This window comes from Egretta garzetta, unplaced genomic scaffold (assembly GCF_000687185.1).
Source record: "Egretta garzetta isolate BGI_Z169 unplaced genomic scaffold, ASM68718v1 scaffold79, whole genome shotgun sequence".
Taxonomy (NCBI): Eukaryota; Metazoa; Chordata; class Aves; order Pelecaniformes; family Ardeidae; genus Egretta; species Egretta garzetta.
In genome coordinates, this window is record NW_009260791.1 from 3,939,712 (window position 1) to 3,951,687 (window position 11,976).

At 41.2% G+C, this 11,976-nt stretch overlaps 1 protein-coding gene across 2 annotated transcripts in view; it reads left to right on the forward strand.

Moving 5' to 3' along the window:
- Positions 1-6: 6 nt before the first annotated feature.
- ENTPD5 (ectonucleoside triphosphate diphosphohydrolase 5 (inactive)) overlaps positions 7-11,976 on the forward strand; it is a 19,623-nt gene continuing 7,653 nt past the window's right edge. For both annotated transcript variants that reach the window (XR_004843015.1, XM_035902059.1), the window contains exons 1-8: positions 7-249; positions 1,503-1,582; positions 3,629-3,772; positions 4,141-4,216; positions 5,869-5,904; positions 6,778-6,866; positions 9,522-9,601; positions 11,142-11,203. Coding sequence is in view for 1 of the 2 variants with exons in the window: in XM_035902059.1 (XP_035757952.1) it covers positions 33-249; positions 1,503-1,582; positions 3,629-3,772; positions 4,141-4,216; positions 5,869-5,904; positions 6,778-6,866; positions 9,522-9,601; positions 11,142-11,203 (784 nt within the window). In the remaining variant the exon portion in view is untranslated. The remainder of the gene's footprint in view (positions 250-1,502; positions 1,583-3,628; positions 3,773-4,140; positions 4,217-5,868; positions 5,905-6,777; positions 6,867-9,521; positions 9,602-11,141; positions 11,204-11,976) is intronic.

Genomic DNA, 11,976 nt, shown 5'->3' on the forward strand with positions numbered 1-11,976 from the left:
CATGTTTGATTGCCTCGAGGGGTCCTGGCAAGATGACATTTTCCAGACTTCCCATCCTTCTAGCATTGGCATTTTCCTCTTTGTGCTTTGTTCTTTCCCATTCAAACAGGGAGATGTGGTTTCGGGATTTCTTTCCAGCTAACATGTGCCCTATAAATGCCAAAGCCGACACTTTTTATGGCATAATGTTTGATGCAGGAAGCACTGGAACCCGAATTCACATTTACACCTTTGTGCAGAAGAGCCCAGGTAAGAGCCCATGGCAGTCTGTGCACTTGGACTATGTTGATTTAGGTTCCAACTTCCCAAAAGAGAGGGTTTGTTTTCCCAACTCAGCATGTGGAAACAACTGAAGATTTCTACAGCTTGGCCTTCAAATGGTCCTCTGGCAGATGATTATTGTCCATTTGTGGTGGTGTTTTGCTGTGAAAATATATTTTTTCTAGATCTTTTGAAACTCAGAGGTTTAATTCTGGGTATACTGGACAGTTCTGAATTTCCAAAGATTTTCATCCATGCAGCTGTTTAAAGGAGTGTCTCACTGAGTTGGAAAGAGGCTTACACTGTTTTTGTCAAGTTGCGTGTTACCTTGAATTATATAAAGAGATACTTAAATTCTGCTTATGTTTGTATGTCACATTTTGTAGCAAATTAAAATCAGTAAATTAAAGAGTTACAAGCACTGAGGGTCTGAGCCATTTCCAGGAGAAGTCCTGTGTGCAGATGCACCACATTCCAGTGTATCTGCTTCTGAGGTACCCGAGATGGCTGCACATGCAACAGGATTCAAGAGGGTGAATTAGCTTGGGTACAGTGAACCAGCAAATTTGCAAAGGTTGAAGGCTGGTTGATGGGACTCGGCTAATAAGCCCTTCAGGGCCACACGTAGTACCTATGTGGCTTCACATGATTTCAACCTTAGTTTGGAAGGGCTGGTGCAACATCCAGTTCTGATGGACTCAGCCTGACTTGTAATATGCAATACTCAGGGATAGCTTCTATACCCGAGCTGCTCTGGGAGCCATGGTCATACTTGTTTGGCTTTGCAGCCAAGTGCTTGAGCCCAGTCAGCTCTGTTCTGTGTGTGTGAGTTGGATGAACTACCGAAGAATAATCAGGAGTTCACTGTGTGTGTCTTAATATGAATTAGGATTTCACAATTAGCTTGGGGACAGAAAGGGAAAGAAATTTTTTTCAGATTAAGCAACAGTCATACTACATTGCTGTAACTCATTGTAGTTCACAAATGCAAAATGAACATAATCCTAATTATAACGACGTGTTCTTAATAAATTGTTTGTGAACTTGGAGGATACAAGGTCAACATACTGTTAAATATGTTCCTGAAGTGAAGGAGCAGTGCTCGGTTTAGGAGGGGAATAGTATTGTTTGCAAGGGGACATCAAGGATGGTCACTTTACAGGGGTTGCAGGCAACCTTTTTGAAACAAAAGAAAAAGATCCAAGTTGTTGACTGTTTCATGGAATGTTTCGTTTGTGCAGAAAACCTTCCAGAGCTGGAAGGGGAAATCTTTGAGTCTGTGAAGCCAGGTCTTTCTGCATACGCTGATCAGCCTGAAAAGGTAAGGCTCTTCTGCATTCCCTGTGAGTTGGTCTTGCTTCTGCTAACATCAGTTGGGACTCTACCAATCAGTTCAAGTATTGCTCGTGGTAATGGCAGAGAGTCAAGAAAAAATGTAAAGGTTCTGTTCCTGGCTCTCTAAACCAGTTGCTCTGCTTTTGTGAGTTAATTTCTACACAGTGAAATGGGAGCTGTTGTTTTACGTATTTAATCAATGGAACAATGGCTTAATTAATTGCTCAAATGCTATATATAACTAGACTATATGCCTTTGAGAATGTCAAAGACAAAATGATTTCTGGCTCCAGCAGCATCCATATTCAATGTTTGTTTCCTCCATAGCTACACCAAATATCTGTAAATATATACTCCCATATCATTTACTAATAATTTTCTTAGTTTTTCCTTTTGGTTGAAGTTTTCAGGGCACGTCACTGTTCAAAATGGGCATATTTTGTTTTGATTTGTTTAGTTTAGAAGTAAGGGGTTAAGTCTGCAGGGATTTTCTTTTTTAGTCATGTTACACTGACAAGCAAAGAGGGTTAATTTCTCTGACTCCTAAAAATGTTGACATTTTTTGCATGTATACTCAGATCTACAAAAGTTAGTTTTTGTTAATAAGTTATGGAGAAGAGAAAGGATAAAGATGTTAGCAGGTTAAGTCGGGCCTTAACATTTCTCTAATGCATTCTCTGCTTCTATCATCAGGCTTACAATAATTTGTTTAGTTTGATTCTTTCCTATGATCTTTGGAACCATGGCTTGGAAGCCAGTGTTCAGTGTTATGAAGGACTCGCTTCAGTCGTCCTCAGTCCAAATATTTGGTTACACTTTTAGCTGAATAATGATTTAGGTACAGGCAGTTACTCTTCTACTGCCTCAGGACTTTTGTTGTCTTGTTTTCAAAACACGGTTGCACAGTTCATGTTTTTCAAAACACAGTTGGACAGTTCATCATCCACAATCAGAGGTATTAGTTAACATATACATTTATAATTTTAATAAGAAATTGAAGTTAGATGCCATCTTCTTTACTTTCAAATAGGGGTGGTTGTGAATTCTTGCACAGTATATTTGTTCCATGACACTCTATTGGATCAGGAGTCAGAAACGAGCAATAGAGCAGGAGGTGCTGAAATAATCCTGTTGTGATACACAGGGCCAGTCCTGAAGTAAGCTGCCATTTTCCAGATCCCCCGTGCTGACAGTAAGCTCTTTCACCAGCTAAAGGAGGTGCCAGAGAAGTGACAGATTGGATACTCTACCTGGTGTGCTTCAGTAGTCATGGAGCTGGGGGCCGGCATAGAGGGAGTTTCAGGTTTCTCATTTTGCTCAGTTGCATTCAGTGCTACAGGAATTTCAGTGAGAAACTGTATGGAAAAGTGAATGGCTTTTGGATTTTTTTAAACTTTGATGAGGTGTCCCATTATTTCACCAAATTGTCCTGTTTATTGGGTAGTAGAGGAGAAGAATTCACCCCAAAAGAAATTTCTAGTCATCTCACAGGAGGATTTTTGTTGCTAATGCCAAACTGTAATTGTTAGAGCAGTGTAAATAATTGAGAGCCCATCAGTGATGCCTGTACCTTGTGTGGTAATCATTCTACAGCTGGCATTTTAATTACACTACTTGCTATGAACACGCTTGGAATTCTTATATTGCATTTAGTGAAATCTACTGACATTCCTCCTGACCTTCAGTCAGTAATTGTACCATTGAGTTTCATCATACTGCAAGAGGTCTGGGTTTGTCAGATACTCAGTTCCCTCACCTCCCTCCATCCTTTCAAATAATACTTTCCACAAACAATGACATTTCTCTCTCTGAAGATACATCTCTGAATACAATCCTTCCAATCCACCCCACATTCTCTGTAAGGTTCTTATGAGATGTCTAGCACAGTTTTCAATCCTTATCTTGGGTATGGGTGAGGTATCTTCTGCTATTGAATACTGGTTTCACTAGTGTTGAGGGGGAACTGGGAGGCCTATTTTCTGATGGCCTGTAGGAGGAAACCATAAGAAAAACAACACCTTTTTCCTTTTAGGGTGCTGAAACCGTCAAAAGATTGTTGGACATGGCCATAGACGCTGTGCCACCTCATCTCTGGAAGACGACCCCGGTAGTGTTAAAAGCCACAGCTGGACTGCGCTTGCTGTCGGAGGAGAAAGCTCAGGCTCTGCTTTTAGAGGTAATACTAAGATCTTTTGGTTGCACTAGCATTGCTCTCCTGTTTCATCTTTCATGACTCAATTCTCTGTTCTATTTCACAAAAGAGAATTTCAGCTGTGAAAAGGGACTGTGATCCCATGATAGTCTGTGAGTTTCATAATTTCTTGTATGGTCCTGAAATCCTCTGTCTTGATGTGAAGACATGGGGAGAGAGACCTACAATACTTGTTTCTTTCTTTCCTGGCCCTGGAAAGAAGAAGAATTTTGTCTACTCCACACACTTGTCTTATTTTATATTGCTGTGAGAAAGAAAACTTTCTCTGTCACCATCAGAGAAGAACAAGACTCTTTAAAACCAAGGAATCTAATCATTATTTCTTTCCTCAGGTGAGAGAAGTCTTTGAGGAATCACCATTTCTTGTTCCAGAAGACAGTGTTAGCATCATGGATGGGTCTTATGAAGGTACATTTTAGAAGGAGGAAAAAGTGAAAGCAAAGAGGAGTGGGGGGAAAGAGAGAGAGATATCTTATGGGCATGAGAGAGAAAGAGAAATGGCCACTAAACTGAGGGGGAAAAAAAAGGTTTCTAGCCCTGTTTGAAAAAATTCAATCCTGCTTCTCCTAGGAGTTGTTGATTACTTGGTCATCTGTTAGGCTACACATGCAGATACACAAAGAGTTTGAGTTAGCTAGATGAAGGTTCATCCAAAATCTTCTGAGGCTCCAGAAGAGAACCTCATATCAGAAATAAGTATGCAGGCTACTGTAGGCTAACCACCATCTGAAGCCTGCTCTTGGTAACTGGTGGAGAAAAGATGGTGTCCACCTCTGAAAGGCAGTATGATGATATATAGCAAGCTAAGGAAGCTTATGGGAAGTGCCTAATAAATTCTGCAATATCCACATTAAAAAGAATTATTTTGATTAGCTCATCAACTTTCAGGTTAGGGTTGGCAGCATTGTGAATGTTAGAGGAGAATGAAGGATAATCGACAAGTATTACAAATTAGGGAACAAAAATAATAAATTAAAAAATACTCTGATTGGAAGAGTGCAGCTAGTAAAGTAGCAAAGGAAGTAACCTAAAATACAAGAAAAGGTGAAATATGTTGTAGATTTGGAGTAAGTGATGATTTTGCAGCGCAGAACAGACCACTGTAACATTTTGGCTACATATCCAGACATATTATCTTGGAGAATAGACAGGTAATAATCCTGTATGGCTGCCTGATAAGAGCCACCTTATCAGTGGTGTTACATTCAGTTCTGAACACTTCACTATGGCAGATATATTGCCAGTTTGGAAGTTGTTCAAGGAAAGCAAAAAGAATTATCATGATACTTAAACAACTAACAAATGGAGGAAGACTAAAGAGCAAAATCTGTCCATATGTGCCAAGAAAAAAGAAGTAACGTGAAGTCTGCAAAGCATTCGAGGACGTACAGTGCAATGCATAGTATGTCTCTAGGATTAGCAGGTGAATTGTGTAATAGGAAGAAGTGTTATTCTGACAGGGAGTGGGACCAGGGAGGCATAATAGAGCACAATGCAGCCTGCCAAGGTTTATTTAAAAGTCCCACCTCTTCTGCTGTCACATGCTTGTCTATGTTTGGGTGAGAATCATGCAAGCATCAAGCAAGTCCCTGGAGTCAAAGAGGAGTTGTTTGTGTTTGTTACTACTTGCCACTATGTCTGTAGTGTAATTACAGAAACCACAGCATTAAAACACAGAGTGGTGTGTATGCAATTTTCAGATTAGGAATTGAAATTCTGGGGGGGCAGGGGGGAGAGGAATGTGCCCAAGGAAACTTGTGCATTGTGCCAGCTCATTACTTCTTCATAACAGATAATAGGCGTGATTTGTGAATGCTGCAGTTGCATGGATATTACAAACGTTCTACCTATCTCAGTTTATGAGATTTTAATGAATCAATAATGCATCATATCACTTAACTATAAGTTTGAATTAGTCTCTGAAATATGGAGTGGTTATGTTAAGTTGGTAATAATTTCCAGGTAAATAAGTAACATGTGGAGGGGGTGGTAAAGATGGGCAGGAGAGTTGTGGGAGCACTCAGTTGTAACTTTTTTTTTCTTTTTTTCACTCTTTGCAGGAATATTAGCCTGGATCACTGTGAACTTTTTGACAGGTAGTTAATTCTGTATAACTTCTCTCTAAATATGAACTTGGGTCTCTTCTGTGGAGGTGACCACCCTAAGTTTCTCTGCCTTGGTTGCCATGTCCTGCTTTTCCTCCACACTGTGGCACCAGTGCTAAAGCAGTCAATCGTTTTGGGCAGACTGTGTTCCAGAGGGTGAGCCACGCCTGTAGTCAGGAGGAGGCACCTTAATCCAGAAGGTGCCAGGATTTAGTCGGGACTGGGAGGCACTGGCAAGCAGGTTTCTCTAACGTACGTGGGGGAGTGGTATTGCGAATCTGTTAGAAGGTGGGAAACAAGGTTTTACAATGCTCTTCATCCTGGTGTAAGCTAAGCAACTAAAAAGGCATAACAGGGAATGCACTGGTGCTTTAGCCTTGCTGGTTCTAAGAAGTTCTGGGAATGCAGTCTAGTGAAGAGAAAAGAAAATCAGTATTCCAACAGATACATGAGCAAGCAAAAAAAGCTGCTGTGGGTGGAGAGAAATGGTAATAGCTGGTTCTGCTCTTACTATCCTTCCTCTCCTACTGTTCTTGACCAACTATATGGTGGTTACAGAATTTATGTACTCCCTGACAGTCTTTTGCAGGAGATACTTTGTCTCTCACTTCCAGCTTTTGCTAGATACCCAGAGATTTAGCTGCTTTTGTCTCTTTGGAGGTGCAATTGAACTCAAGGAAGAAAGTCCTATGAATCTTTTTGTAATACCTTCTGTTTGCCTACTTTTGTCTGTGATGTTTTTTGTCTTTGAAGGCCAACTTGGCCCTCCTGTATTGCTGTGATAACGTGATAATTTGGTGGCTACCTGAACATGCATGCAGTATTTTGCACTTGGGGCTGTTCTGAGCATGGTGTTGTTTGCAGGGCAGCTGTCTGGCCAGAACCAGCATACTGTTGGGACTCTGGACTTGGGAGGAGCCTCAACCCAAATCACATTCCTGCCACGTTTTGAGGTGAGGAGTGGTTAAAAGTGCGTGGGTTAGAACTGCAGGGGCAGTGGAGAGACCTGAGCACTACTGTGCTCTCTGATATCACTTGGTCAGCGCTGGCACAAGCAGAACATCTGTGGTGTACAGAACATCTGTATTTCTGCTCCCTTTGACATCAGCAGTTGGCTGAGAGGCAGTTGCAAACAAAAGAGCCTGGGTAACAATGAAGAAAAAAGAAAATGGGTGAAACCAAAGAGAAACCGCTTTTGTTTTCCAGACCCAGTCTGGGAAAGCCCAATTAATGCAGTTATCTTTTTTTTTTTTTACTTTCCGTTCCAGGCTGATAGCAGATGCTTGCTAAATTTTGGAAGGCGGTGTCTTATGGTGAAAATGTCATTCATAATAGCACAACCAGTCTATGTCTGCTTTCATATCAATTTCTTATAATTTTCTTTGGTAATACCCCTCTCTGCCTGCCAGTCCATCTCTGCTGGATTTGTCAGGAATTCTGTAGCTCTTTAGAAACAGCTTGAACTGGGACCCAAGTCTGAAGTCTGCGTGGGAAAAATTACATGGGTATTGGAAGGGCACTATAGCATTCTGTACCTTTATGTTGCGAAGTTGGTTTTGTTCCCCTTTCTGAAGGAGTCCTTTGTTTAACGTTTTTTGTTTACAGAAATCAAGAGTCTCAAAGGGTGTTTGAGGACCACAAAACACATGGTTTTCATATCAGGGTATTTTAATTCTGCAATGGTGGATCATGTGGAAACACGACGTGCAACCTTATCCTGTCCACCAAAGCCTCAAGTGCGCTGGGCTTGCCCTCTGTTTTGTGTTGATAACACCTGCTGAAGTGGGCACTGGGCCAACAGGAAAGGCTGTTGCATGTCAGGGTTTTGGAGAATAGATAGAGCTGTGAAGTAGGCTGAACTGCAGCTCAGGATTCAAACTTCAAACTGCCGTATTCAAACTGCAGCTTCAGGATTCAAGGATTCTCCTTAGAGCCTTGCAGAATAATGCCTTGAGGATTTGCTACTGACCAGGCCCAGTGGTGTGACTTTGTAGGCAGTGTGAAAATCAAGGTTTGCATTGCCTGCTTTACGCTATGTCTGCTGCTTGCCTGCATTGTCAAGTTCATACAAAAAAGCACATACATAGCTCAGTACGCTTCTGAAGAGTTTTTCCCATCTGATGGAATCAGCGGGGATTTCCCCCTTTGATTTGCAGAGGATTTTTTTCCCTTCCTGCAGACTGATGCAGTCACATGTTTGCTCTTCTATTCATTTTGAACAAAATACTATAATAGTAAGAGATTCATTAATGAAATACAGATTACAAGCAACTAGAGGACATATAATGGTAACTGCATGGAGCTGATTTTAAGCTAGTGTTCTGCTTCTCATGGTATTATTGCCAAAGTGATAAGCAACTGAAAACAATCATAATCGTTATGAAATGGTCTGTCTGGTGCCTGCCTCATTTGGGGAGGAGTGTGAGGATTTCTACATTTTTGTGGAAGTAAGGCATGAAAAAAGCCAGTTGTTTTCTCCAAACATTTTTTTTTTCAGGATCTTTCCTTCTTAAAGTTTTTTGTGACATAAGGTTTAGGAACAGAATTCAAAATATGGCAGGATCTGGGTGTGTTGGGTCAAAGATATGACTGCCATTCCAGTGAAAATCCTCCTGAGGCCCAAAACAAATTTCCATTTGTATTTGTTCAGGAGAAACTTGAGCAGAACACTGCCAAATCTCTTTCAGCTTAGAGCAGACTTCTGTCTAGGACTCTGCAATTCCAAATCTGGGTTATTTTTGCTGTATCTGCTTACTTGAATGGTAACTACAGGGACTCTGCAGCTTCAGTCCGCTCTGAGATTTTGCTGCTTGGCCCAGAGTAACAGAGTGTCTGACCCAAATGCACAGGGCCAAGGAGGGATGGGAGAATGAGGTCACTGGCAGAAGAAAGACAGAAACTGGGATTGAGATTTTGGGGACTGGAAACAAAGGAACAGTAAATGAGCTCTTAACTGGTTCAGAAGTACAAGTATATGACAGTCTGGCAAGAAGGTGGGGACTGAGTACCAGTGGGACGGAGGTGCGTACAGAAGTAAGACTCGGAAAGGAGGAAAACTGGAGGTGGTGAGATAAGAGGTTAATTTAGAGGAAAGCACTTAAACCAGGAGGTAAAGCAGCCCTAAAACTGAGAGTGAATGGTCACAGTGTTTCCTTGAGTACCAGCATGACATTTAACATGGTGAAAATGTGGCCTGTACTTTACTTGGCACTTTTAATTCTTCTGAGTTCCTGAATTGAGATGTCTAGTCTGACTTGTAGAGGTTCGTAGTGCTTCCAGTGCAGCTGATTTCAAAGGGGACTGTGTATATATAGGCTAGCACATTAGTACTCTGAAAAATTCAGGTATCCTGAATTAGAAAGTATCTTAATCCTGATCTGTTTCACTTCCCTGTTATACATTGAAGTAACACAAGGGTAAATATAAATAAACTCAGTGTTAGAAGCTGCAGATATTACAGCAGTGGGCACCATGTTATTTGTTTTCAAAGCAGATCAGATGAGCGTGCAGTAAACCCAATGGGTAAATCTGTGATATTACATCTGAGTTGGTTATTTTTTTATTGCATAATAGAAACTAAAAGATTTCTTCTTTTACTTAACTTTCAGGAAACTTTCAAGGAAACCCCTGGGGACTTTCTTACCTCATTTGAAATGTTTAATAGCACCTACAAGCTCTATACCCACAGGTGAGGAGCAAAAAGGCTACTGTCTCTGCTGGGGAAAAATCAGTCTTTCTGCAGCTTTTCTGAGCTAACCACAAATGGCCATGTCATCCCGTTACCAGCTGTTGGGACCGTGACCTTTTTTTACTAGTTTTCTTATCTGCTTTAAACATTAGTTGAAGTTGAACATGACATTAGTTGACTGGAAACGTTCCAGGATCATCATTAATGTCACTGCAAGGGAGTATTAGTCAGTCTGTCAAATGAAGAGGAAGCAATATGAGTCACTATATTTAAAGAGGAGAATACTTATTGCTGAATTCAAGCCAAATATTCTGGACCAAGCAGAAAGGTGGATATTGTGCCAGTAGTCAAAACTAAACCTGGTCAGAGGTTTGGAAAGGGCCTTCCTGAGACTTCTTAATTCTTAGTTCAAAATGGCACATCTCATCAGCAACTGGACAAAAAGTAAAACCTGGACTGATATAAACCAAAGAGAGAACCACAGGCAGCTGATACAGACCCTGGAGCACAACAGATTCTTGAACCAATTGGAGGGGATGCTTGGCCTGGAATAACATAATTGTGCTTACTGCATTAAGCTAGCAAGTTTCTGACATGTCTGCAGTGAAATCCAGAGAGTTTACCTGCATGACTTACAGTCCAGTGAGAACTCGACCATGTGTAATAGAGAGTTGGTCTCAGCCCATCACTATTGGAATGAAGATTATCGTCTCAGTTACAGAATATGCTTACTTGACAGCAAAGATGGTTTAATAGTCCTTCTTCCTACTGCTTACATTTACCGATTTAACCAATTGCTGTATTCACCAATACAGTCCATTAGACCACTTAAAATAACTGGGATTGAAAATAGTCTCCTAAAAAATGAGGGAGCTGGAGGTTAGTTTAACTCTGATTATTCTGTAAACGTTTGTATTAACGTGACTAAAGAGATAAGTAGCCAAATGTAGAGGTGGGAATGAAAGGCAAACAGGTTTTTAATCTGGCTGTGTTGCTGAAGCCAGCAACATGTAATGACGTACTCAGAAATGTTGGTCATGTTCGAGTTTATAATGAGTATAATGGCAATCTCTGGAGTCAGAGGTGAATTTCACACAAAGGCACAGCTCCTGTTTTAGTGGGAGGTTCTGCAGTTCTCCTATTAGTTCTGCCCTAAGAGCACATAGGCTTATGTGTGGGACATAAGAATGGCCATCCTATACCCCATGCACTCCTCACATACCCTTCTTTCTCCCTCGTTTTTAAGACTCTGCATTTTTGCTTTCCATGGAAGTCTTGTAGAAACGTCACATCAGCTCTAACCACTTTCTGCGGTTTTAGATTTACCTGTTTTACAACTCTTTGTAATTCTTGGTTTTATGTCACTCTTGGTACTTGGAATTGTTCTGGCAAAGGGAACTCTCTGTTTTAGAGAGGGGAGACTTGTGGGAAGCAGAGAAAGGAAATTTGGTTTGGGTGTTCCAGGATTTAGGAAGAGGCTGTGGGTGAAGCATACCAGATGTGCAAGAATTAAAACTGTAATGTCTGTCTTTGTTTGCAGCTATTTGGGATTTGGACTAAAAGCTGCCAGACTAGCAACACTTGGAGCTTTGAATATGGAAGGTACATTCATATGATAAAACTGCCAAGATTTTTGAAGAGATGGTTAGACTTAGCCTTGTGTCAGCAGCCCATTTCCCATGTCTTCACTTCTGTATCTTGTGCTTTTCTGGTTTTGCTTGTTTTCTTGGTTTTTTCTTGTTAAGGAGTGGTCTTGTGAGACAGCTGCTTTCCCTTATTTCCAGGTTCAGCCAGTAGTGAGACTGAGTGCAAAATGCAGAAACGCACACATAAGAACATACAAACACCATATAGACATGGCCAGCCACAAACGCACAGCTTTAGAAGCACCCACAGACACACAAACTGTGTGAATAGATCCTTTTCCTAAGAATTGCTGCTTAGGCCAAACCCACTTTCTAGGCCTCTCTGGTGCCTGCATGGCCCACCATGTTCCCCCAGATCTCCTGTTGTATTCACTGACTAGTTTAGCATGACATCCACGAGCATATCTCACTCGCTAGTATGCTGAATGCTGAGTCTTCCAGACTCTGACCCTGATCATTCCAGTTTTCATGCCCAGACCTGAGGCCTTAGTCTCTGGCCAGGACCAGGGATCTTTCCACTGTCTGGATTCTTACTTGCCAGCTAGATGGCCTTGTGTTAATTACTGTAATGTACACAAATCAAAAATAGTTGGGAATGTGGTTTAAGAAGAAGATAAGACAGACTGCAGTGGTTGGTCACAAGGCTCAGCCAGAAATGTATACTCACCAGCTGCCTGCTTACTTGTGATTGCCTTCTTATATTGTCCCCTCCATTTTCCCACACTTGAG